General features: G+C 44.3%; 1 protein-coding gene across 2 annotated transcripts; it reads right to left on the bottom strand.

Annotated features, from left to right (window-relative positions):
* On the bottom strand, positions 1–26,314 carry IL6R (interleukin 6 receptor). Of its 2 annotated transcripts, none has more exons than XM_063439452.1 (10): positions 25,702–26,314; positions 15,463–15,678; positions 14,048–14,180; positions 13,766–13,941; positions 11,479–11,639; positions 7,260–7,401; positions 3,494–3,519; positions 3,340–3,409; positions 1,989–2,088; positions 1–395 (listed from the first exon to the last, which is right to left on the bottom strand). In XM_063439452.1, exons 1-10 carry the CDS (start codon positions 25,796–25,798, stop codon positions 224–226), a joined length of 1,293 nt encoding a protein of 430 aa, XP_063295522.1. In that variant the 5' UTR covers positions 25,799–26,314; the 3' UTR covers positions 1–223. The 2 variants fall into 2 exon arrangements, with proteins under 2 accessions (XP_063295522.1, XP_063295521.1); XM_063439451.1 differs by having other exon boundaries at positions 2–395; positions 15,463–15,681.
* Between the last annotated feature and the right edge of the window lie 911 nt (positions 26,315–27,225).

Raw genomic sequence — 27,225 nt, 5'->3', positions numbered from 1 at the left:
CACGGTCCATATCACCCACATGACAACTCTGGAGGTGTCTCTTAAAATTATAATAAAGTGTTTATTAACAAAAGAAATATGCCTGGCCCCCGTCACTGGCATTGCAGTCTCAAATGCTGAAAATAAACCATTTTGTCCAAAAAGTATGCTTCCATGTCTGTGTATTTCCAGTCTCCCAAACTTGTGTCCTTTGTACGATACAAATATTGTCCAAAAGTCCAGATCATGTGTCTGTGTGATCTGTGGGAATTAAATTTGTCTCTGTAGTTGGTGATGCACATGGTGTCATGAAGATAGAATCGTTTTTAACCGTGTCTCCTTTGGCTCCAAATGGTGAAAAAAGCTTCCTTAACTTACTCCCTTTTAATTTTAGTTGCCATCGAACCTTTTGCACCCTGAAATTCAACAATAAATCAAGACAAAGTATATGAGCATTGATTTCATGATTTCACACTGCTTCTTGACTGGTGGGTTTACATTTTTAAAGGGAAGACATTTTCCTAATTTCCCTGGACTCTTAAAACCACATCTTGATCAAAAGGTTCTTCAAAACTCAGTGAAATTTTTTATTCTCTCTGTGTAAATGAAAGGTCACTATTTTATATGTAGTTTTCTGATAATTGCAGTTTACAAGTGATTGTCTTTTACTATACCTGCATCTTCTATCAACTGGAGATTTTTCTGACCCCGATGGGCAGAGCTAATTCCCACCATAAACCATAGAGATGTACTGTCAGTATCAGTGAAGCACAATCCATCTCTATGGTACACATTGATAAGGCCAGAAATGTGTTCTATTCCCCAAAGAAAACTGAGCTTCCAGATGTTTGTTAAAGGAAACAGAAGTGGCCTTTGCACTGTGTCAGCAAGTACAGAAAAAGCAAGTACAAAAAGTATCGTAGTCATTAGCTTAAAAATGGGAAGAAAAATGTTGCTTTCAGTTTAACCCTTTTAGAGTGCAAAACCATATGCTTCTCATAAGTCTAAATATAAACACATGCAGATTGCTTTGCTAACTGTAGAGCACAAAATGTTTTTAAAGTACACTCCTGTGTTTGTGCTTGGAGTCTCCTGGCCCAGAGTAATCTGTCCTATTATTTTAGCAGGGTTTGATAAATGACCGAGGAGCGCACCATGCACCTATGCTGAGAGGTCAGACATTAGTTTTGTTCAATACAGGAACTCATTAAAGGACCACTCTAGGCACCCAGACCACTTCAGCTTAATGAAGTGGTCTGGGTGCCAGGTCCAGCTAGGTTTAACCCTTTTTTATATAAACATAGCAGTTTCAGAGAAACTGCTATGTTTATACTGAGGGTTAATCCAGCCTCCAAATCCTCTAGTGGCTGTCTCACTGACAGCCGCTAGAGGCGCTTGCGTGATTCTCACTGTGAAAATCACAGTGAGAGCACGCAAGCGTCCATAGGAAAGCATTGTAAATGCTTTCCTATGCGACCGGCTGAATGCGCGCGCAGCTCTTGCCGCGCATGCGCATTCAGCCGAAAGGGAGGAGAGGAGGAGGAGAGCTCCCTGCCCGGCGCTGGAATAAAGGTAAGTTTTAACCCTTTCCTCTCCCTAGAGCCGGGCGGGAGGGGGTCCCTGAGGGTGGGGGCACCCTCAGGGCACTATAGTGCCAGGAAAACTAGTATGTTTTCCTGGCACTATAGTGGTCCTTTAACCGCTTAAGGACACATGCCATGTGTGACAGGTCATTATTCCATTTTATTCCAGAGGTTTGGTCCTTAAGGGGTTAAACCCCTGCTCAAGAAGACCGGAAGTAGAACAGATGCTGGGTGGGACCCAGATAAGTGTCAAACCATGGTAATACCGTTTAATATATAATACTGGGACACTCCTCAAGCTTTATTGATTATGGTACTTAAAGGGTTCCTTCAATTAGGTTACACTTTTGCTAAGCAGACCACAATCAAAGTATGACTTATATTCTTATCTAGAGTCTAAGCAATGTCCACAAATCATTTACTTACCTCATCGTTATCACCATGAACAGAATAATAAAAATTCCCAAATTGACGCCAACCACGAGGAGTGTGTACCGACGAACTACAGTCTTCACCGGAGTCTCTTCTGCAGCAAGAAATGGAAGGACAGAGTCAATGTCAAATGAGATGCAGACACTAAACTAGTGGTTATGGTTTTAAAACTTAGATTTTTATTTAATTTTGCATCCAAACATGTGAATGCAAGAAAAAAAAACTAATTGGAAATTATGTATTTTCTGATCATTTGAACATGTTATCTGCTCTATTTTCATAGGTTACATTTTTTAACACATATTACATAGAAACATAGAATGTGACGGCAGATAAGAACCATTCGGCCCATCTAGTCTGCCCAATTGTCTAAATACTTTCATTAGTCCCTGGCCTTATCTTATAGTTAGGATAGCCTTATGCCTATCCCACACATGCTTAAACTCCCTCACTGTGTTAACCTCTACCACTTCAGCTGGAAGGCTATTCCATGCATCCACTACCCTCTCAGTAAAGTAATACTTCCTGATATTTTTAAACCTTTACCCCTCTAATTTAAGACTATGTCCTCTTGTCGTGGTAGTTTTTCTTCTTTTAAGAAATATTGCATATATAATCCGCTTAACCACCATTTACAAATTTGCCATCTACTGCAGAATCACTGCATGGATTTTTATTTTTTTTAACTGGTTCTCCTGTTTTGTTCCTCTATTGCTGTGAATAAAATCAACATTAAGTTACTGTCCCCTGGTTACTGTCAATCATCTCTTTTCTCCCATCCACATTCTCTTTCTCTAAATCACAAAACTAAATTGACATGCTCAGCCATTGGGCATTTCAGGTCGGTTTGTGATTTGGTTACATTTTAGCTTGAAGTTCAGGAAATCGACCAATCACCCGATTGACACTATAGCTCCCTATAGTGCCTTCCCTCCCTCCCCTTAATGCAGAATGGGGTTAAGAAAACCTTATGTTACTTACCTGAGTCAATGGCCGATGTCCACCTTCACTGCTCCCCCCCAACAACACCCGGTGGAAAAGACCAAATGTGATAAAGACCTAGCGCTCGCATCAGGACTTCCCATATGAGGATGTCCAGCATCAGTTAGGTGACCAAAAGTCGCCTTATGCCCCGGAAGGCCCTCTAGTGGCTGTCTGGTAGACAGCCATTAGAGATGGAGTTAACACACAAAGGTAATTATTGAAGTTTATTAAATACTGCAATAATTACCTTTGCGGGGTTAATTATGCACCCACTTCAATGAGCTGAACTGGTCTGGATGCCTGTAGTGTCTCTTTAGGAACCAGTGCACTGGACAACAAAACTTTCATTCAGTCAACTCACCATCCTCAGTTTCCGTGGAGTAATCTTCTTCTGACGTTGTGAAGAACGTTATGTCATTTTCAGAAGGATCCTAGGAAAGAGATTATATTTAAAATTGTGTTGATTTTTTTTTCTTCACCATCAATCATTTAACAGCCTACAGTCCCTTACTCACCTGTGTTGGCAAAGTCTGCATGTCATCTGCAAAAAAAATTAAAATAATAATAAAATGTGTTATCTGAAATATCAAACATACACATCAGCTGCTGAAGATAAAGGAAACACTGTACTTGGGAATACCTCACCAGCCTCAAAGCTACCAGTGAATTTCCCAAAATTGCACAATTTGGGGAAGTATTGAAATGTGTTTTCTATGTCCTTTGTGAGTGGATGCCTATTTCTAACATAAAAACACATAACACTCACCGAGCTGAAACCCTGGACATACTTGTTGAACAGATCCCTAGACGACTGGACTAACAGGGAACAAAAATTAGTACACAAAGTAACATTGGCAGCGCGAAGAACCCTCGCACAGTCTTGGCTAAAGGTAAAATTGCCTTCCATACGGAAGGTGATATCCAATCTGAAAGAAGTATATCTAATGGACAATTTGACAGCCAAGGTGCGCGGTTCCATGTCTAGATTTGAAAAGATGTGGGAATCATGGACGAGTAGCGAACTTTTCCACGACATGACATAGCCTTCGCCCACTTATATTACGGCTCTTTGGGCATGATCTGCATTTAAAGGAGACACCTCAACAGACGGGTACAAAAGGCGAGCCATCGGACACCCCCGGTCCTCGCGGAACTGACGCACCCCCCCTCCCCCTCCACTCCTTTATTTCTATATTCCTCTTCCTCTCCTCCCCCCCTTTTCTCTTTACTTCATCTTTTTTCCTGCTATACCTCTTCACTACTTAACTTCTTCTCTTTCCAATCTCGGGAAGAGGGTTAGACGCCAAATTCCTAAGCTACACAGACATCATACCACCTGGCTGGACCGGGACCACATCATAAGGGATCGATGACACAAACCACAACCGAAGTTTAGGATTAACTATGGCTGAAAGGACCACATTAGCGTAGATGGTTTATAGTTCAAGGAATGCCGTTGGTTTGATACTCAAGTTATATGTAACATACAAAATGTGAAATGACCTTGTTATGTGACATGCATAGTACTGTGAGCAGACAAAGGAATACCGATGTTATACCAGGAATACTGTAAATGAATATGTCATTCGCCTAATGTACACCAAACATTGTATGCTGTTGATGTAACGAGACTTTCACACAAAAATAAAGTACGAAAAAAAAAAAAAAACACATAACACTAAATATTTAAAATGTTGTTTCCATACGTACATGACCTGTAGATTTGTTTCAGAATGGTCATCAGTAGCGTACATACGGGGATGGAGTGATGGTGCATCGGTGCGGCTGCACAGGAGCAAGCATCGGTAGGCGACGAACAGCCAAGATGCAGACAAAATACTAAAGCAGCTGTGAGGCTTGATTTGCACATAAAGCCACGCACAGGACAGCACTCAGAAGATGTGGGCATTGGGGGTCTATCGGTTAGCCCATTCACTAAGGGCAAAAACCATAAGCAGGCAGATTTGATAAAGGGCCCTTTAATGTCGGCAGCCAGTGCTACGAGGATGGAGAAGGCACAGAGAGGGAGAAGGGAGATAGATATGCAGATAGAGAGCTTTGACAGGCTCCCATCAGCCTCATCCAGGACAAGAAGCCACACTCCTGCACCCTAAAGGTAAGGAAGCAGGGGACGGATAGAAATATGTAAATTGAGACCTGTGTGTCAGTGTGTATGTTTGTCTGTGTGTGGGTATGTGTGTGTGTCAGTATGTACATGTATCTGTGTGTGGGTATATGTGTATCTGTGTGTGTGTATATGCAGGGATGTATTTACCACAAGGCAAACAAGGCATTTGCCAGGGCGGCACTTTCGGGGGGGGCGCCACAAAATGCCACCCCAAGCTCCCAGACAAATGCCTTGTTTGCCTCGTGTTCTGGGGTTGTCCACCTTACTGTGAGTGAGTGGTGAGTGTAGCTGTCAGTGTGTGTATGTGAGTGAGAATGGGTGTGCCTGTGAGTGTGTGTCAGTGTGTGTATGTCATTTTATGTGTATCTGAGAGTGTGTGCCTGTCAGTGAGTGGGTGTGTCAGTGTGTGTCTGTCAGTGAGTGGGTGTGTGTCTGTCAGTGTGTTGGTTAACCAGTGTGTGCCAATGACTGTGTATCTGTCCGTGAGTGTATATCAGTGCATGTATCAATGAGGGCATGTGTTTGTCAGTCAAAAAAATGGCCTTGACACGAATTGGGGGGGCAAATTTAGATTTTGGGGGTGCCCGAATTTAGTTGTGCCTAGGGTAGCACAAATCCAAAATACACCACTGCTCTGCTAGATGGAGCTTCATTGCATCCACCACTTTTTACGTTTTATATTAAAAAACAAACAAACAAAAAACCTCTTATACATTTTTAAGGAACTTAAAGTACACAATAGGGACTATTTGATAATTTGATAAACACAAAACAAAACTATATTTAACACCATGAAAAGTATTTATCTCTCCGCGTTCAGAACAGCTTGAAACAGATCAGCTTTCAGATTCTGACCTTCTGAGATTTACATAAGCAGGCTTTGCTGAAACTGCAAATTTCTATGGAAATTAAACTGCCGTAAATCGTACTAAAAAAATTGACACATTTCGGAAACATTAAAGGAACTACTGGTGGTATGGTTTTAATGGTTTCTGGTTTTTCATGCAAATTCCAAATTTCGCAGTCTGAAAGTGCGAGACCTGCTGATTCACGATTACTGTTTTTCACCAACGTTTCTAAAGTTTGAACACACACATTTATATACATAGTATTCTTTTTTATTTATTTATCAAAGACATTCGATAAACTGAAGGCACAATACTGAAATGGAATGAAATCATATTGTTACAAAGCTATTTATTACCTATGATATAGCTTAAATGACCACTATAGGCACCCAGGCCACTTCAGCTCAATGAAGTGGTCTGGGTGCCAGGTCCCCCTAGTTTTAACCCTGCAGCTGTAAACATAGCCATTTCATAGAAACTGCTATGTTTACATTGCAGGGTTAATCCAGCCGCTAGTGGCTGTCTCCCTGACAGCCGCTAGGAGCACTTCCGCGATTCTCAGTGTAAAAATCGCATTGAACTCCCGTTGGACGTCCATAGGAAAGCATTGATAAATGCTTTCCTATGGACGGTATGAATGCGTGCACGGCTCTGGACGCGCATGCGCATTCGGTTCCACTTGGGAGCTGACATCGGCAGGGGGAGGAGAGGTCACCAGCCCTGAGGGAGCCCATCGCTGGATTAAGGTAAGTGGCTGAAGGGGTCTTAACACCTTCAGCCCAGCGTGAGGGTGGTTCCGAGGAAGGAGGGGACCTATTAACCCTATAGTGCCAGGAAAAACTGGTTTGTTTTCCTGCCCTAAAGGATCCCTTTAATTGAAGAGGAGAGGAAAAAGGAAGCAAAGGAACAGACAAAGGAAAAAAGGTAAAACAGTTCAACAGTATGTAGCATAGTAACTGCATGTCTTTGGAATTTCCCTTACAAAACAGTGTTAGGGCCGTTGAAGAGAGACACACACACACACACAAACACAAATCTACAATTTAGGGGGTACCAATAATACATTTCCGCCACAAGTGACAGATACGCCCCCATATAACGCTCTATATCAGGGGTGGCCAAAAGGTAGATCCCCAGATGTTGTAGAACTACAACTCCCATGATGCATTGCACATCTTTAGAATGGCAAAGCATCATGGAAGCTGAAGTTTTAGGCACCCCTGCTTTATATGAAGCAGTAGGGTAGCCTTAGCTCAGAGTGTCCAGACTCTCCATGCGACCCAGCCTGACCATTGGCTTTTCTACCTTTCCAAGGGGTGCCTTCTGCCGCCACGCTCCAACTGCTCCATAATCCGTGTTTGAATTCGTCCTGAGCACGCACCATCACTCTGTGTTTTCTCCCCATCACAGCGTCCTCAATCATGTAATAGGTTTCTGTGGCTGATCCCTGAACAAAGTGCAAGGGAAACGAATCACAACGGGTGCAGAGATGAGAGTGAGATGGATAGAACTGCAGCACAGTTTAAATGACAAAACAAATGAGAAAACAATACATATCTGAGCGGCAGCATTGGGGCAAGAAAGTTCAATTAAACCCCACAGCAGAATAAATGTGTTCAGTTACATATGAAGGGTCAACCACACATGGTGCCCTTCCTGGAAATGTACAGGAGTGGATCGGGTGCAATATATTAACCCCTTAAGGACACATGACGTGTGTGACACGTCATGATTCCCTTTTATTCCAGAAGTTTGGTCCTTAAGGGGTTAAACACTCCACATACTACATGCAAACTTCATATCACACAATGTATGCATTCACACCATACATCAATGTATTTGCAGTCATTCTACGTGGATAAATGAATACATTAAAGCGCAAATTGTCAGTAAATCAAAGAGAGTTTAATGTGATTTTCTTTTTTACGGGGGGGGGGAGGAGGGGGGAGTAAATCAGCAAATTTTAAAAATTCTCCAATTTTTTTTTAAGTTTGGCAATTTTGTCTGAAAATGTCCAAAGCACTTTGAATGCTCTTTGAATTAATCAACAATTCCCAGAATAGCGAATTACTCTTCATATACAGGCATTGGTGGTAAGATGGGTGAAAACATGCAAAAGGAAATAATCCAACATTCGCATTGTTATGAAAATGTTAAATGTATTTTTAATGCAGTGAATTAATTTGGCCTTTTTTTATGAGCATTGGTTAAAAAAAAGTAGAGGGGGCCAAAGATTTCTATGCCTACGGGTCTCTGAGATGAAAGATAAGCCCTGCTTACACCATATTATTATAAGGAAGAAAAATGGAAAACTACGAAATAGTGGGTAATAAACAAAAAATATAAAATATACAATTTTGGCTGCCACCCCACTAAATATAGATCACTTCATAGATATGATATATAAACATATATAGGGGGCGCCAAAATATATCAAATTCAATTGTTTATCAAAAAACAAAATATATATGAGTATAAGTCGAGTTTTTCGGCACATTTGTTGTGCTGAAAAACCCCCACTCGTCTTATACTCGAGTCAATGTCTGTATTATGGCAACTTTCATTGGCATAATACAGACCAGGACCGCCGGGCTCATTACAAGCCCGGCGGTCCTGTTGGGGGCTGGCAGCGAGCTGTTACTTACCTTTCCTGCAGCTCCTGTCAGCTCCCTTCTCTCTTGTCCGGTCCTGTCAGCCCCACTGCAAGTCTAGCGAGAGCCGCGTGGTCAGAGCGTTGCCACGGGTTACCGTGGCAATGCTCCGAGCGGCACTCAGACCGTGAGACTTGCTGACAGGGGAGCTGACCGGACCGGACGAGAGAGAAGGGAGCTGACAGGAGCTGCAGGAAAGGTAAGTAACAGCTCGTTGCCAGCCCCCTCCTACACAGTGCACACCACTGGACCACCAGGGAATGAGAGCCCCCCTCCCTGACCATGTATCAAGCAGGGAGGGGGGACGAAAAAAATATAAATAAAAATGTAAATAATAATAAAATAAAAATAATATATTAATAATATTAAAAAAATTATAATAATAATATAAAAATTAAATATTAATAATATATATAAAAAAATAATAATATTAAAATAATAATAATAATTAAAAAAAAATAATAAAAATGCCCACCCCCACCAAGGCTCTGCATCACATACACAAACACACTCTGCATCACACACACACACACACACACACTACATTCATACACACACACACTGCATTATATACACACACACTACACACACACTGCATTCATACACACACACACACACACTGCATTCATACATACACACACTGTAAATAAATATTCAATTAATATAATTTTTTGGGGATATCATTTTATATAGAAATTTAACAGTAGCTGCTGCATTTCCCACCCTAGTCTTATACTCGAGTCAATACGTTTTCCCAGCTTTTGGGGTAAAATTTGGGGGGTCGACTTATATTCGAGTATATACGGTAAGTATGCACGGATGTATTGAAACTAGCAGATAACGGGAATAAACAATAAAAAAATAAAAAAATTGTATTTAACTCCTTGAAGGCCAACAGCACACCAAGCATATTATGATGTAAATGGGATTTACCGTATTTCTCATTGGTTGTTAAAGGAGAATACTCTAGTCTTGTAATTTTATTTTTACATTTTTTATTTTTGCAGTGCACGTATGTATTACAAGCAGTCATGAGGTGCCCCGAAAGCAGTCCTCAAGAATTTTCCTCGCTAAGCATGTGGGGGACAAGAGATTGACAGGCACAATTTTATGTTATGTTATATTCAGCTTAAGTTTGGTTGAGACGAATGGATTTATACTATAGTAAGGCTTGGTCAGTGTTTATGCTAGTCTGTAGTTGTTACAGGTTATGCTTGCATACAATGATAGCTTTACAGTCAGGCTAGTACATTTTGAGTATGAGTGGCAGTTAAGCTAGATTAGTCACTTTTTTGATATTGTCACCCTAATCTGAGTCAGCGGGGAGCCGTCGTGGTGGTGGTCCTGAGACCGCTCCAGCAGGGGGGATCCCACCACTAACCGGCAACTCCTCTGCTCGTTCTATGTAGCAGGGGGCGAGTGTCTACCAGAGCAGGTGTCAGAACACAGTCCAGCCATGCTGCCTTGTAAGTTTCTCGTTGGTTTCTCTGGGGCTGCAGCCGCGTTCTGGTATGTCCGTCCCTTTTGGTCCTCTCAGGGCTGTGGACCGCTGGGGTGGGAGACTTGGTGTTGCCTGCATCTGGTCATCTGTTCGTGGCCCGTTTTGTTGCAGGTTGGACAGGTGGTGAGTAGGAGGTCCGTCCTCGAGCAGGGGAACTACACTTGGTGATCAGCTCAGTCTCTGCTCTCGGCAATGGTCGGATCGCTGGGTATTTCCGTCCCACCTGCGCTGCCGCCATCGTCGCTGGTTTGGACGGCTGCTGGGGCAGGTAATAGGCGGCTCGCTTCCCTGCATGGCGGTGTCTGGAGGCAGGAGCTGTTGTGTCAACCGCTGGTACGGGGAGGGTGGTGATTCCTCCTCTGTCTCTTGCTCACATGGTGTCCGCCATTTTGGACGTAGCGGCTGGACCCCACGGTTTCTCGATCAGGGCATTAGGGTGAGGACCGGGATCAACCCCCCCCCCCCCCCGGTCCATAGGGGGGGGGAACAGGGCTCGGGTTCGCGCTCTCGGCTGGGTGCTGTATTGCAGGATAGTGGGGCAGCAGGCCAGCGGCCGTCCGCCCCACTCACCGCCGGAGAAGGCCTCAGTTAGGGCAACAGAGTTTTCTCCTCCAGGGGACTGCAGCTTGATAAGCCAGCCTCTCCCTGGTTCCAGCAGACCTTCTGCTTTGAGCACTGTTTCTGTCGGTCAGTTTTTCTGTCGCTCTATACGGTTTTTGGTCGTATTTGGTGCTGTGTAGCAGGAGCTTCTTTTGACTGCGACCGTCCAGCTCGGCGGTCCGGCCCCGCCCCCTAGTCTTGTAATTTTAATCAGATTCACTATAGGGGATTTTATGGGCCCACTGCTATCAAACATATAGATAAAAAAAGATTAATAATACAAATATTTACGTATTTTGTTTGTTTCTGAGCACAAGTGTGTGCATTAAGTACACAAAGCACCCGTTTTAGTTACACAAAATACAAAAAGTATGTTCTGCCTTTTTTCACTCTATATTTCTATGTGGCTAAGAAGAAGATCATTTTGATGATTATGATATCAAGGAAGCAGAATTGTAAAAACGGAATAATAAAAAAATTAAAAAATGAAATCTACATAAAACAGACCGAAACAAATTGCAGAAAAGAAAACATTGTGCAGAGGAGGTATATAAATGAGACATTGGTGTCAGCTCTTCCTAACATCAAAGTGGTGTTCTTCTTTCCATAATGATGCAGTTTCACTTTTGTTGACAACGAATGTGTTTTGGCAAAAAGGCAATATCTGTTCAGATAAGAAAAATAACCTTGTGACATGGTTATCCGTTCATGTGGGTGCACAGCGGTGACATTGTTTGATTTTGTTAAAGGAAGCTGCTATTGTGATACTCACATTAGAGGTGTATTGAGAATTTTCGACACTGTATTGGATCTCATAGTGTAATTGGTAGAATGGTTCAGTCCACAATTCAGGCGTCTTCCAGGAGACATATAACTTTCGGGGTGCACCTCTCACAGGAGATATGGTTACATTGACGGGAGGGTTTGGCTGAACTGTGTGAATAAAAAAAACTTTTTTTATTCATTGTTATTTAAGCATTACATTAGCTCACCCACGCTTGTATATAAGTAAACAATAAACAGTTTTTTAATGTGTCAAATAAAGTGCATAACACAAAAATTGCAGATCAACGTTTCAACCCTACAGAGTCATTATCAAGATTATAATGGTCCTATAAAGTAAAAATGTTGATCTGCAATTTTGGTGTTATGCACTTTATTTGACACATTAAAAACACTGTTTAAGGGGGGTTACGCCCTGACTGCCATGCTGATCAGTCGGATTTAGACAGAGCTCCCAGCACAAAAGCTGTTTTTTTGCCCATTGAGCTGACTTTTTAAAGCAGTTATTAGGCATTCAAACTGCAGGGGATGCTCTCTGTACCTGCAAGTCTCTCAAAATAATAAGCCGGTGAGATAGCTCAGTAGGCTAATGCATCATCAGTAGAATCTGTTCAACCCTTCATCCTTCTGAGTACAATTAACTTGGGTAATAGTAACAACCCCTGGATGTTGGGCTAAGGTAACATCCCCAGGACGTACTTGAAAAAAAACAGAATAATCTGAATGTACCTTTCCTGGTTAAATACTTTGTAATAAAAACTACTACAACAAGAGGACATAGTCTTAAATTAGAGGGGCAAAGGTTTAAAAATAATATCAGGAAGTATTTCTTTACTGAGAGGGTAGTGGATGGTATAGGCATAAGGCTATCCTAACTATAAGATAAGGCCAGGGACTAATTAAAGTATTTAGAAAATTGGGCAGACTAGATGGGCCGAATGGTTCTTACACATTCTATGTTTCTATGTAATATGTGTTAAAAAATGTAACCTATGAAAATACCGATCTCGCCACACTCATTTGCCCAAAATTAGAGGACAAAGTACGAATCCCTGCTTTCCCCTATGCCTGTGAGGGTTATCCCTGCAAATTATCTTCAACGTTTCTCCAGCATCACTGATAAATTCTTGGCCTTCATAATGCCTATGCAACATAAAGTCTTGTGCAAATGCCTGCTCAAGATGGAGGAAGTCACAAACTCTTATGAATCCAGAGGTCTGTCAAAAAACATACAGGCTCACCTGGATGACCTATTTGATGTGTTTTAGCTGAAATTAAGCAGACGACTGCAAATGTCAAAGATGAAAGAGCTAGATTATATCTTGTCTCAGGGAATACCGCCGAGTATTCCCTGAACATTGGATAGTCTTGCCCATATTAGGGAAACCCAAGAGGACACTCAAGCCACTATCAATTAACTGGATCTACAGCAGGTTCATCACACACTGCCACATACTCAGGCTGAGGGTCTTCGGGGGGACACCCCTTGGATGCTGCCCAAAACTTTGAAGGAATACAAGGACCAATACCAAGCAACAGTGCCCTTCCAAGATGCCAACAAGGTCACCAGAAGCAATTGGACAGGTGGGCAACGCATATGGGCTCTCGCTGAGGCCAGTTGAGTGGATGGCTCTGGATGTAGAGTCCAGACTCTTGGGGTGTCTCGTTACAGGAGTTTAATTCCCAGTCTGGTAGTAGGATGATCACCATAAGAGCATGGCGATGAGCAGGGCGCTGTTGATCTATTCTTTGTGCATTGGGTTTTTTATTTATATTTATGTTTCAGTGCGCTGTATCTAAGTACCTTAATTTGCCTATAAACAGAGCTTTGACAGACAGACAGACAGACAGACAGACAGATATTTGCCAGCGATACAGGATGCTCAAGTCTTTTAATCCCGCGCTATTTAGATTTGATCAAGATTCACATTGTATTGATTCTGTTTTATGCGCTAAGCAAATGATTTCTCTCAGTTAATCTTAATCCTACCTTTTTTCTTGCACTAGTGACTATATCGTGCGTCTATTGTTGAAAGAGATATATTTATTATGTGTGAGATCCTCGCACTACTTCTATAGCTAGTAATGTCATTTATTTGTTACACACGAACGATCATCTAAATAAAAAAATATAAATGGAATAAAAACACTGTTCAAAGTCCTATGAGTGAGGCCATTTATTTATTTAAATTTACTGTTGTCTCAGTGATATACAAGACAGGACATTTTTATCTAAACAAAACCCCTCCCACAATTTTACCTAATTTAAAACATACCTAGACGTTTTATATGGCTGGATAAAGTTTCGCTCCTTCGGCTATCGGATAAGCTCGTCACACACATCGATATGGACAATTTTGAATTCTGGCTTAGCTTTTTTCCAATGTGACATTGAACCTTGTTTGAAGTGCCATTGTAAGTGCAAGGCCACTTTTGGATTGTAGAATCAGTGCTGTGAACAGAAGGAGAACAACCACTTGATATACACATTTATTTACAATAAATAGTATTGTGTGGATTCCTTTATTTGTTTTTTGATCTATGTGGACCATTCTTACATAGTGTTAAATATGATTGTAATGAGTGTAGTCTTGGCCCGTTTGGGAAGTCTCTCCTTTGGGGACCACTCACAGGTGATTCTACCTTTGGGGTGCCGGAGGTAACACTGTATCACTGGGGTCTCCAATGTTTCTGAGAAAAGAACACGATATGAATCTGATTATATAGAGAATACCATCAAAATCGCCTCTCAACTCTCACTCTCTATACAGAGGAATGTTACAGAGCTCACACAGAGAGAGTCACGCTCACTTGGAAGCATTCATTGAAAGCAAATTACTTTCTGGGAGAGATCTCGCTTGGTAAAAGGCAACGTGTTTTAAAAGGAGAGCTCTCACTCATTGAACGATAATCTTACTAACTACGAAATGTCTTGCCCACTTTCTCTGAGAGTTCTCGCTTATTGAAAGGTATTTCGACATTCTATGGGAGGTCTTACTCACTGGAAAGTAATCTTTTACTCTGAGATGTCTACTTTGCAGAGAGGGGATCTCATTCACAAGCAGGGAGGATAATTCGCTAAAGTGAGAATTCAAAGTGAATTTAAAGAGAATTTCAGAATTTAAGTCCAGAGCAAACAAACTGAAAGCATAGCCAACTTTGAGAATTTTTTAAGGTCGGCTATTTTGACCTTAAATTTGAAATTCTCTTTGAATTTACCTTGAATTTTCTCTGTGGTGAATCCAGTAGGAGATTGCTCACTCACTGAAAAGTAATCTCACTCACTAGGAGATGTAATACAAACACTGAATCAAGTACTAGAGCAGTTCCGCAGATATGCAGCAGCAACAATCCTGCCAAGGGTCTCTCTTTCTGGCTAAATAATTGATAACAGATCAATGTTGGTGGATGGTTTGCTTCCAGTAGATATATATGAAAGACATAAAGGAACAAACAAAGTTTAATGGGGGAGTGTCTCTCTGTATAGGGACCCAAACATTTGTGGGGAGCCACTCATATTCAATAGAGCTTTATACCGGCTCAGAGATTCGGAGCTGCTGTAAAGCTCTATTAAATGTAAGTGGCTCTGCACATATTTTCAGGTCCCTATACAGAGAGACACTCCATCACTGAATTGTCGTTTATTCGTTAGGAGATGCCTAGTACACTAAAAGGTAATCTCATTTACAACAGATGCCTGAATCACACAAAGGTAATCTTATTTACTAGGGGGTGTCTAGCACACTAAAAGGTGATCTCATTTACGAAGATATTCTGCCTCACGCAAAGGTAACATCACTTTCTAGCAGGTAATCACTTTTATTAGAAAAGGTCTCATTCTCTGTGTGAAAGTTTAGCTAATTTTAGTAAATATGAATCCCCTTTTCTATCGTCTTATGTTACATCTCACCCACAGACCACTCGCATTAGTGCCCCTCTACATTACTTGATTATTTCCCTTTAATCGCCTCACCTTTTACTAGTAGCTGCACAGAACATACTGGGTCACTCTTGCTGAAACAGGTGTAATTACCCACATCTTTGTACCGGAAATTTTTTAGTAACTGCTGTACTTTCTTCACCGGCGCCAGAGTTCGATTGTGACTTTTCCAGGACATTGTCTTATTGCATCCTGGGCAAGTCAGGCTCACATTTGAATACATGAGGACCATGAGACTATTTGGAGAGACTGCTGGAAGTGAGAGGGGAGAGAGTGAGACTCAAATAAATACTGGCAGAGACAGGAAGGGCAGAAGTGGGAGATATTACTGGAGAGAGAAAGAGAGAGCATGGGTGGAGAAGAAAAGAGCAGATTCTAAACTGATAATTAAGGCATTGACCAGGAGTGATACAATGTCAATTTTGCTACCATCTTCTATTGAATATTTCTTTTTCAGAATTTAATTTTGTTTGGACTAGAAAATTGCTTAAAATACAAAAATTATCCAGCTGAACTATTTTCCAACTAGGTTATTATGACCTGATATTAGACAGTTAATTTGTCAAAAATCTAGCGATGTTTCTGATTAACAAAATAGAACTAAATTGTAGTAATAAGTGGCCAATTTAAAGGTACACTCCAGTTCTCAAATTCTAAATACATATAATTCACTGTTTAGTAGGATATAAACCAAATGGAAACTTGTATGTAATTATGCATTTTTCATTGTGGCTATATTTAAAAACAGCTTGAAAAACTGCAGATCTTTTTTCTGAAGCCTTTGCAAACCTCCCTTGTGACCCCACCCAAACCTTGCAACTCAATGAGAAGTCTTTACAAGGCAGGTGCTCTGGGCAATTGCTGCCTCTTGAGTTTAGCTCCACTGAGCTAACCAAACCAGGAAGTAACAGGGCATGTTGTCTGATTGTCAGGCAGGGGGTGTAATCAGGCTAAGTTATAAAAGTGCAAATTTCTATTTAAATCTGCAATTTTTGTAAAATGCAAAAAAGAGGACAAACTCTTCACACATAAAGCACTTTGGCAAAGTAAAGTCTGGAGTGTCCCTTTAAGCAATATTTTCAACCCCTAACTGATCAATTGAAAGCACAGACAACTTCTTTGGTTCTTTTTTTTTTTTTATGTTTTGGAGCTTATTCCCCCCGGACGCCGTTCGACTCCCGTTCGAATTGGCAAACATCCATGGAAGGTAAGACTTTAGCGGTGATTGCGCCGTCGACACTGCTGGATGCATTCGACAAAACAAGATGGCCGCCGCCACGTGTTCGACTGCCGTTTCTAATGGCTTAGAGAGTTCGGGAGTTTTAAGAGTTTTAATTACTGTCTAAGTCCACAAAAAGGCACCAACAGGGGTAGAAAATAGGGAGATATGTATCACACAGGGACTGCAAGCCCCTATGGTTATAGGGGACAATGGGAACAGGGAATACGGACAGCCTGTAGCGGCATAAGGGTACTACTGTAGCAAGGTCCATTCCGCTACAGGCACTATGGTTCTTTGTGTGTTCCTTTAATATTGCTGATGTGTCTAAAAAATAATGATAGTGCTAGACTAGACAGATGGAGATAGTGAGCTCTCACTTCACCGCTCTCTCACTGCTTTATGTGTCCCCACGATCCTTCTATATTTAAATGAGTACTGAGCAATCTGTAATCGAGTTTCTACGTGGCAATTTACTGAAGCTGTTGAGTTCCAGGTGGTACGGCCTAGTCAACACCCTGAAACGGAGTAGCAACCGACCACCTGGACAGGCTGTGCATGGGTACCCACAATTGATCACCTGAGCCATGACCCCCTCCCTTTTCATCATTGCCCATCAATGCAGCTACCTCACTTCTGGACAACCTGTTTACTACAGCAGATTGCCAATCTGAGCAACCTAAGATGGTTGTCTATTTGGCAGCATCACGGACATCTTTAGAGGAGACACAATGGAAGAGGACCTCACATTGGATATCTGCAATAGATACTGGTGGAGACTTGACGAACAGGAGCTCCAACCTACCTTATCTACAATCAAGCCAACTGAGGCCCGGACATCTTCATTCTGGGGAAGAATCCAAAGAGGGCACTAGCCTGAACACCATCTACAACTTTGAGAGGTTCTTAGTTTTGTGGGACTATATCAGTGATGGCGAACCTTTTTGAGCCCGAGTGCCCAAACCGCAATACATGCCAACTTTTTTTCCCTCAAAGTGCCAACATGGCAATTAAACCTGAATACTGAGGTTTACGTTTAGAAAAAACTACTAGTACAGTTAACAACTTTTGTTTTAAAAGAAGAACACAACACAGAGTTAAATTATAAAAAATTTAAATAATGATATAAATTAAGCTTATATTAGTATCTCCAACAAATGCAATACATACACACAGACTGCTGAACACATTCACACACCAACTGCTTAATACATACACACACCGAGACACAGACAGACTGCTAAATACACACACAGTCCGCTAAATACACGCACACTGCTGAGTACGCAGTCTGCTGAATACACGCACGCAGTCTGCTGAATACACGCACGCAGTCTGCTGAATACACACACACACACACACTGCTGAATACATAAAGACTGCTGAACACACACACATATACTGCATTGAGGGGTGCAGTGTATGTGTCTGTGTGTAATGTTGTGTGTGGGGGGGTGGGGTGCTGTGTGTGGGGGGGTGGGGTGCTGTGTGTGGGGGGTGGGGTGCTGTGTGTGGGGGGTTGGGGTGCTGTGTGTGGGGGGATAGGGTGCTGTGTGGGGGGGTAGGGTGCTGTGTGGGGGGGTAGGGTGCTGTGTGTGTGGGGGGGTAGGGTGCTGTGTGTGTGGGGGGGTAGGGTGCTGTGTGTGGGGGGGTAAGGTGCTGTGTGTGGGGGGGGGGGTAGGGTGCTGTGTGGGGGGGGGGGGGGTAGGGTGCTGTGGGGGGGGGGTAGGGTGCTGTGTGTGGGGGGTAGGGTGCTGTGTGTGTTTGGGTGAAAGGGTGCTGTGAGTGTGGGGGGGTAGGGGTGCTGTGTGTGGGGGAGTAGGGGTGCTGTGTGTGGGGGGGTAGGGGTGCTGTGTGTGGGGGGTAGGGGTGCTGTGTGTGGGGGGGTAGGGGTGCTGTGTAGGGGGGGTAGGGGTGCTGTGTAGGGGGGGTAGGGGTGCTGTGTGTAGGGGGGGTAGGGGTGCTGTGTGTAGGGGGGTAGGGGTGCTGTGTGTAGGGGGGTAGGGGTGCTGTGTGTAGGGGGGTAGGGGTGCTGTGTGTAGGGGGGTAGGGGTGCTGTGTGTAGGGGGGGTAGGGGTGCTGTGTGTAGGGGGGGTAGGGGTGCTGTGTGTAGGTGGGTAGGGGTGCTGTGTGTAGGGCTGCTGTGGGTAGGGGTCCTGTGTGTAGGGGTCCTGTGTGTAGGGGGGTAGGGGTGCTGTGGGTGCAGGGGTAGGGGTGCTGGGGGTAGGGGTGCTGTGGGTAGTGGGAGTAGGGGTGCTGGGGGTAGGGGGAGTAGGGGTGCTGGGGGTAGGGGTGCTGTGGGTAAGGGTGCTGGGGGTAGGGGTGCTGGGGGTAGTGGTGCTGGGGGTAGGGGGAGTAGGGGTGCTGGGGGTAGGGGTGCTGGGGGTAGGGGTGCTGGGGGTAGGGGTGGTAGGGGTGCTGGGAGTAGGGGTGCTGTGGGTAAGGGTGGTAGGGGTGCTGGGAGTAGGGGTGCTGGGGGTAGGGGTGCTGGGAGTAGGGGGAGTAGGGGTGCTGGGGGTAGGGAGAGTAGGGGTGCTGGGAGTAGGGGTGCTGGGGGTAGTGGGAGTAGGGGTGATGGGGGTAGTGGGAGTAGGGGTGCTGGGGGTAGGGAGAGTAGGGGTGCTGGGGGTAGGGAGAGTAGGGGTGCTGGGGGTAGTGGGAGTAGGGGTGCTGGGGGTAGTGGGAGTAGGGGTGCTGGGAGTTGGGGTGCTGGGGGTAGTGGGAGTAGGGGTGCTGGGGGTAGTGGGAGTAGGGGTGCTGGGGGTAGTGGGAGTAGGGGTGCTGGGGGTAGTGGGAGTAGGGGTGCTGGGGGTAGGGGTGCTGTGGGTAGTGGGAGTAGGGGTGCTGTGGGTAGTGGGAGTAGGGGTGCTGGGGTAGTGGGAGTAGGGGTGCTGGGAGTAGGGGTGCTGGGAGTAGGGGTGCTGTGGGTAGTGGGAGTAGGGGTGCTGGGGTAGTGGGAGTAGGGGTGCTGGGAGTAGGGGTGCTGTGGGTAGTGGGAGTAGGGGTGCTGTGGGTAGTGGGAGTAGGGGTGCTGGGAGTAGGGGTGCTGTGGGTAGTGGGAGTAGGGGTGCTGGGGTAGTGGGAGTAGGGGTGCTGGGAGTAGGGGTGCTGGGGGTAGTGGGAGTAGGGGTGCTGGGGTAGTGGGAGTAGGGGTGCTGGGAGTAGGGGTGCTGGGGGTAGTGGGAGTAGGGGTGCTGGGAGTAGGGGTGCTGTGGGTAGTGGGAGTAGGGGTGCTGTGGGTAGTGGGAGTAGGGGTGCTGGGAGTAGGGGTGCTGGGAGTAGTGGTGCTGTGGGTAGTGGGAGTAGGGGTGCTGGCAGTAGGGGTGCTGTGGGTAGTGGGAGTAGGGGTGCTGTGGATAGTGGGAGTAGGGGTGCTGGGGGTAGGGGGAGTAGGGGTGCTGGGGGTAGGGGAAGTAGGGGTGCTGGGGTAGGGGGAGTAGAAGGAGTAGGGGTGCTGGGAGTAGGGGTAGGGGTGCTGGGGGTAAGGGGGGTAGGTTATTACATCAGTATCCCCCCCCTTCCCTTCTTGTTACCTTTGGTGAAGGGGAGGGGAGGGGGAGAACACAGCCATCCCTGGTGGTCCGGTGGTGGTATGCAGGACAGGAGGACAGGTCCTGCAGCTCTCCTGTCCTCCCGCGCGATGCTGTGTGGAGCGTTGCCATGGTAACGCGCGGCAACGCTCCACACAGCTCACGGGAGGACAGGAGAGCTGCTTCCTCGATCCCTCCCCCCTGCTTCCGATCCTCCCGACACGGAAGCAGAGTAGGCGCCTACCGTTTCGGGCAGGCAGGCGCCTACTCTGCAGTGATGGCAAAGCTATGGCCGCGTGCCCACAGAGAGGGCCCGGCGTGCCACCTGTGGCACGCGTGCCATAGGTTCGCCATCACTGGACTATATCAAGCTCTAGGCATTGATTGACTGACTATAATAACTACCCAGTCCATGATAAACTCAAGTGTTATGATGCCACTCTTGGTTTGTTGATTTCTGCTTTTTATGTTCCTATGCCTAGTGAATCTTTTCCTTTTTTTTTTCTTTTTTTTTATTCTTTATTTTTTGATGTGCAGGAGTGTACATTGCATTTTCAAACGCCACAACAGCGTATATTGGTGTAATCAGGTTAAGCAGTGGCAGATTTGATTGCACAAATTTTCTTTTTATGAACTTGGTTAATATTTCTACTTTGTCTCCGTGTAGAGAATAACCTTAATGTGAGTCAAAGAGACATGCATACATTTCTATAGCATAGAGGGTTAGTTACGGCATTTTATGTTGAGATGAGAGACAGAGTATGCACATGTGTCTAGGTGCGTATTACATAAAGATCTCAGGCTGTTAGACTTTAGTGATTGGTGGTATACATGCTATATAGCTGATATCCACACTTAGGTTTACGATTTTGTGTAGGTTGCATGCTGAGAAACAATAAAGTAAGCAAGTTTTCAGTGAAATAATGAATTGTTTGGTCATTTAGTAACAGTAGCTTAATATGGTTATGCTTTTGAGGTTATGTTCGTTTAGCCCAGAGATTTAATAAGCCACGGCAGCAGGGGCTGTGAGTGAGGCCGCAGCACCCGTCGGCAGACACCCACCCTGAGTGCAGTGCAATGAGGTGTGAGTGATTTAAGTGTAGCTTTCATACTTTTGTGTGGCTGCCTGTGTGTGCTGGGAGTGTGCCTATTCAGTGTTGTGGTGCGTCGGTGGATCTGTATGTGCATGTAAGTGTTTAAGTCCTCGGTGGGAAACAGGTTACAGGTTGCTACTGAGTGCCGCTCTCCTCTCGTCCGGTACCCTGGCTTGGAAGCCTGCTGGGGCGGTAGCTCGTCTGTGGGGTGCAGTTGTTGATACCTCGGGCAATTGGTAAGTCCCTCTCCCGGAGGCCATGATGATTAGTCCATGATGATTAGTGAGGCCTGGGTTTCCTCCGTTTGGGGGTAGTAGAGTATCTGGGCTTGGTGGTTCTGTCTGTGGTGACATCTCCATCATATCGCCCGCATTCGTGCCAGGTTTCTTGCAGCCTGGGTGGGCCCTCTGAGCACCTCAGTGATTCAGCTTTATAAGGTTCGACCAGTAGGATTCTGCTCTTTTTGTTCTCCGTTTTCCCCTGTGTGGTGAAGGTTGTTAGTGCCTTGAACTGCACAGGTTTATCAGCCGTCATTGCTCTGGGGTATGCTGTAATGGTGGGAAGTCAGTGCCGACTGGTCTCTGTTGCCTGCAGCCCCTTCATGTTAATGGGCCGCGCACAAGGCTGGCGTGCGGCGGCCATCTTGAGAGGCGCCGCCCGACTAGTATTCCGCGACTGTGCAGTCATTTGGGCCCCGAACAGCGTTGCAGTGTGTGCCCGTGGAGACCGGGATAACCCCCCGGTCCATAGGGGGGGATACGCGAGACGCCAGTCGGAGACCCGGGAGGGCGGCCGTCCCATCCCGGCTCAAGCTCCGCCGCGCTCCGGGCCCTGTCCGGCCCCAATGGATACCATGCCGGGTCTTGGAAGGTGTCCCCGTGTGCCCCAGTAGCTGGAGGTCACCGTGGGCACCAATATGGGTCGGTGGTTGCTTTTGGCTCCAAGGTAATGCCGGTTTCCAGGCCCTGAAGCAGGAGCTCAGACGGAGCACGTCTGATCCTGTCGGCGGTCAAGCCCCGCCCCCCGTGAATCTTTTCTTTTGTGGTGTACTCATGTGGTGAATCATTATCTACTCTATGCAACACTGATTTTTTTGTTTTTTGTTAAGATTCTAGCCAAAAATTAGGTTTTATCATCTTATGCAATATTACACTGTTGTACTGGAACTTACATTGCTCATACTCTAATATATCATGTGTCTTATGTAAACCTTAATAAAATATTGACTGATAAAAAATAGAAAACAGAAAGTACTAGCACTTCATACAACAGACTCACGCAGAAGAAAATGTACAGTTGATAAATATCCCACCATTTTGGGGCCTTCAACAATGATTGGAGGTAGTCAGATACACCAATCTGCTCCTTCCTGGTGTCACCACGCTTGTTGGTAGTCCAAACTCTACCTGAATACGTATGGTGACTGTACTGCTCTGGGAAAACTACAACAGAGCAGGCCTATAAAAGAGGCTTTCTGCAGGACCACAATCTTCTCCACACCCCACCGAAAAATCAGTACAAATAGCACTTCACCCAAGGGGTCTTTGTAAAATGTAAAAGACACTAAGAGTGGCAGTACTTCTTTAAGTACTTTTTTAAGTCAAATGGAAAGTAACATCGAAGAATACTTAAAAAAAAAAAACAAGCTCTTTTATGAGACATAAAGTGCCACTTCTGTTGTGTTTAAAAGTAAACATAATATATTGACAGTAATGTACTTTTTTCATGCAAGTCTGCCTTATTTATTTCAGTAAAAAATTTTGCTTATTTTTTTATTTATTTTTTACACTTAAGTTAGGCCAGGTGTTCAACAAGAACTAAACGCGTATCAACAGCTCTATCCACACATGCTGGCTTCGCCACAAAACAGTCCGGTGCCCAAGCGCGGCGTGCAGGATGCACCCCGGAGAACATTGTGCTATGCAAATCAGCCCACATCCACCGTCTCCTCAATTTACATACTGGAAACCTAAAAAACATCTGTCAGCGCCCGAGAGATGAGTGCAACAAATTTGACACACGCACTTCTGTGGAACTGAGAGCAAGATCCTCTTTGCAGAGCGAAGCCACAATTATAGCTACCATATGCAGAAGGAAATCTGCTTTCATAGATAGAGAACTACGAGCAAGCTAAAAAAAGTAGACGCATTTAAACAAAAAAAAAAAAAAAAGCTCTGTTGTCCTGCATCGGTGACCTTTGGACCATTGCACAGAGCACACAGTGTCCCCTCTCTCAGCTCCATAAGTAAACAAATCCCGCTCTGGTGTCGTTTTATTTATTTATAAAATATTTTACCAGAAAGGATACATTGAAATTTCTCTCGTTTTCGAGTATGTCCTGGGTAGTGATAAATATGCTGATATGTGCCCTTGTGAATACGCATAATATTCAAACACCATACATTTATTTAATGCACGTACATGATGAATCCTGTAGGGCCTCTTTATATGCCGTCAAATACTGTGCATTAAACGTTGTGTAATAGAAAATATTTGTCGGTAGTTGACCCATTAAATTGTACGTTTAATAGGAATAAGATAGTAGAGAACTGTCAGCTCCTTGTGTCAGTATCTAATATTAACACTAGATTGAAAGCTCATTGGTACAAGTCCTCCATTGTACCTGTAGATTGTACGCTTGTTTGTACAGGGTATCAAAGTATATCAGTGGATTGTAAGATTCTTTTAGGATTATCTCCCATTGTGCAACTATGATTCAATATACAGATACTGTGGCAGCCTCTCGCATTGTAGGACTAGATGTTAAAGCGACACTGTCTCACACACACACACAAAGTGAGTATTATCATAAACATAGAATCTTTGTAAAATACTTGTATTGTATTTCACTGAAATTCCAAGCCAGTAAAGAGATATACTGAGACAAACTAGGGACTGCTTTGTCTCTGTATATTTCCTATGCCCGACCCTTCTAAACACTGGGTAGAGCTACCGCGGTCTAGAAGAGTCAATCCCTCATGCATGTGCGAGAGTACTGCAGTGACGTCAGCTTCTGGCAGCTGAAGGGTCAGGAGAAAAGAAAAGGGACTGGCCAAAAGAGGATGACGCCGCCGCAAGGGACAGGCTCAGATAAGTCAAAATCTGGGGTCTTTGCAAATTACGCAAAGGGAAACTTATAGGCACCCAGACCACTTTGTCTCAATGAAATGGCTCTGGAAGAACTCTTCCTGTCTACTTAACCCTGTAATCTAAAACACAGCATTGACAGAGAGACTGCAATGTTTATATTGCAGGGATAGGACTGCCTCTAATGGTGCTTCTTACGGTTATGTTCAAAAGGACATCCAGCATCTTCAAATCCCCCATAGGAAAGCATTGTATCAATGGGAAAAGGCTTAATGCGCATGTGGCACTGGAAGCGCATGTGCATTACATTCCCCCCTCGGCACTGACTTTGAAGGAGGAAGAGATGGAGCACGCAGACCTCGGAGCTGGAATAAGATGTGTAAAAATAATTTTGTATATTTTTTTCTGCCAGTGGAACGAAGGGGCTGCAGAGGAAAACTTTAATATGAATAGTACAGTTCTGTATTCCTAACCCTTTAGCGTTCCTTTAAGCATTGTGTGGCAGGTAGTCATATTAGAACATGAAACTGTATGCTCCTATAGTCCAGTCTTCCCATTATAATACTGGATATTAAAGGAGAACTGTCACCTTTTACATTACGTGATACCTTATTGAATAAAACATTGAAAATCATCTATAACTTGTGTTAATAAATTTTTTTCATAAACTGCTCTTTTATTCTTACATTTGTTTAAAGATTTAGCAAATAATATTATAAATCCAGTCCAGACAAGGCAAAACAAGAGGAAAAGTGCAAATGAAGAGGAGAAATAGCAACATTCTCAAATTCCCCCTCTTCTCTGTATGCTTTCTCTATGCTGACTACCAGGAGCAATGGACAGACCTTATAACGACAATTGACAGGGCGCTAAAATGGAGTAGCCCCTTCACAGGATAAAGTCGTTTGGATTTCTACTTTTAACTGTATTTTCCCTCATGATATTAGCTGAATACAAGATATAAATAAATGTAAGATTCAAAATTTTGGGAAGTGAAAGTTCTACTTTGAAATCTTTCGCGCATAGTCTGCAGTTATACCAAATAACAGCAGGTGCGGAGAGCAGGTCTTTTCTCATACCTTTGTGTGACCCGTGATATGTGTATTGTGTATTGTTCAATAATGCAGCACCGCTATTCGATTATAGAGATAACCCAGGGTACTTTTTAAAGTTGCTACAATAAGCAAAACAGAAAAAAAAAAAAGCAGAAATAAATAGTCTTAGTGAGAAAAGCAAGGGAAGTCCATCAAAACACAACAAGAACAAATGCTAACAATCTAATAGTGGTAGTAAGCACAGGGTCTGCTATGGGTATAAGCCACAAGTTGAAGCTCAGAGTTACCTGGTTTGGGACACAGGGATTCCTGAGTGTCGGTCACGGACAGTATCCCAGCACAGAGAAGCACCAACCAGGGATCTCGCCAGCCTGCGCCTGCCATTATCACGACATGAAGCTATTGGGATTCTTCAGTTATTGGCCCTTTTAATCTGTCCTCTTCTCATTTCAGTCTTGTAGCAAAGTGCTGAAGCACTGCCGACTAATGCAGTCCCATTTTTCACAATTGTGTGATCAGTCTCTCGGATTGTCAGGCTGTGTGCTGCTCTCTCTTCATCCAGCTCGCAGTCCCTCGTTCCGCTGCGAAGCCACTCACTTCTTACATACCTTAGACTTGAATCTTTCTCTTGCCAGCGGTCTCTGTCTCTCTAGCTCGCTGCACTCATATATTCTGTATTTATAGTCCGAACTTACCACTTCTCCTTTTCAAGTTCTCTCTATCGCTATCCCTGTGAAATTTCTGCCCTTTATTTTCTCACTAACCCTTGCCCATTTAGAATCCTCTCGCTCCGTGTCCGATACATGGCAGCCTTAGATTCTTTGGGTTACCTCCTATGCCTCTGTCTGTTACTGCTCTCTGCACTTTGTAACAGTCAAAGCACAGCCCACTACTCTCTGATTAAACACATGGGCTGACAGTAATATACGTGAGGAAGAAGCAACTTAAAGTGAAGTTCCATGAGTCATTGTACAATCTGTTAACTGATTGAATAACAAAGATCAGGGAGAGAGCACAGTACACAGATAATGGCACAGAGAGGTAAAAAAGTACTTTAAAAATCTGGACCATTGGAGGAGACATCACTTCATACATCTCTATGAAGGCTGTAGAGAGGTAGTAATAGTACTTTATAGATCCCTGGTAAGATCTCACCTAGAGTATTGTGTTCAGTTATATAGAGCAGATCTCCAGGAGGATATAGAGAGGTAGTGATAGTACTTTATAGATCCCTGGTAAGATCTCACCTAGAGTATTGTGTTCAGTTCTATAGAGCAGATCTCCAGGAGGACATAGAGAGGTAGTGATAGTACTTTATAGATCCCTGGTAAGATCTCACCTAGAGTATTGTGTTCAGTTATATAGAGCAGATCTCCAGGAGGATATAGAGAGGTAGTGTGTAGCGGTACTTACCCTCTCCAGGGGCCGGCCGGGGTCCTCCCTTCTCGCCGCGCGCGGTCCTGCTCCTGCACGAGCCGCGCGCGGCTCAGCCAACGATGGGATCAGTCAGGCGGGCAGTGACCGCGAGAAGCGGTCACATGTCCCGCCCGACACTAAGAGCGCGCCGCGCGTCTCGGGCGCGCTCTTAAAGGGACAGTGGGAGACTAAATTAGAATCAGTCTCCCATTGGCCCCTGTCAGGCCACATTCCCCATTCACTCACGTTTTGGGGGCGTGGATATGACAGGAGCCAATCAAAGTGAACCTTAGGGTTTTTATACTCACCTGTTTCCCCTTGCTCCTTGCCCTATCGTGGTTTCTGTCCAGTTCCCTTTAGTGCTTGTATCGTTCAGTTGGTTTTTTGGTGCTTGA

Source organism: Pelobates fuscus, chromosome 13 (genome assembly GCF_036172605.1).
Source record: "Pelobates fuscus isolate aPelFus1 chromosome 13, aPelFus1.pri, whole genome shotgun sequence".
Taxonomy (NCBI): Eukaryota; Metazoa; Chordata; class Amphibia; order Anura; family Pelobatidae; genus Pelobates; species Pelobates fuscus.
Note: the sequence above shows the minus strand (reverse complement) of the source record. Positions and strands in the feature narration are given on the sequence as shown.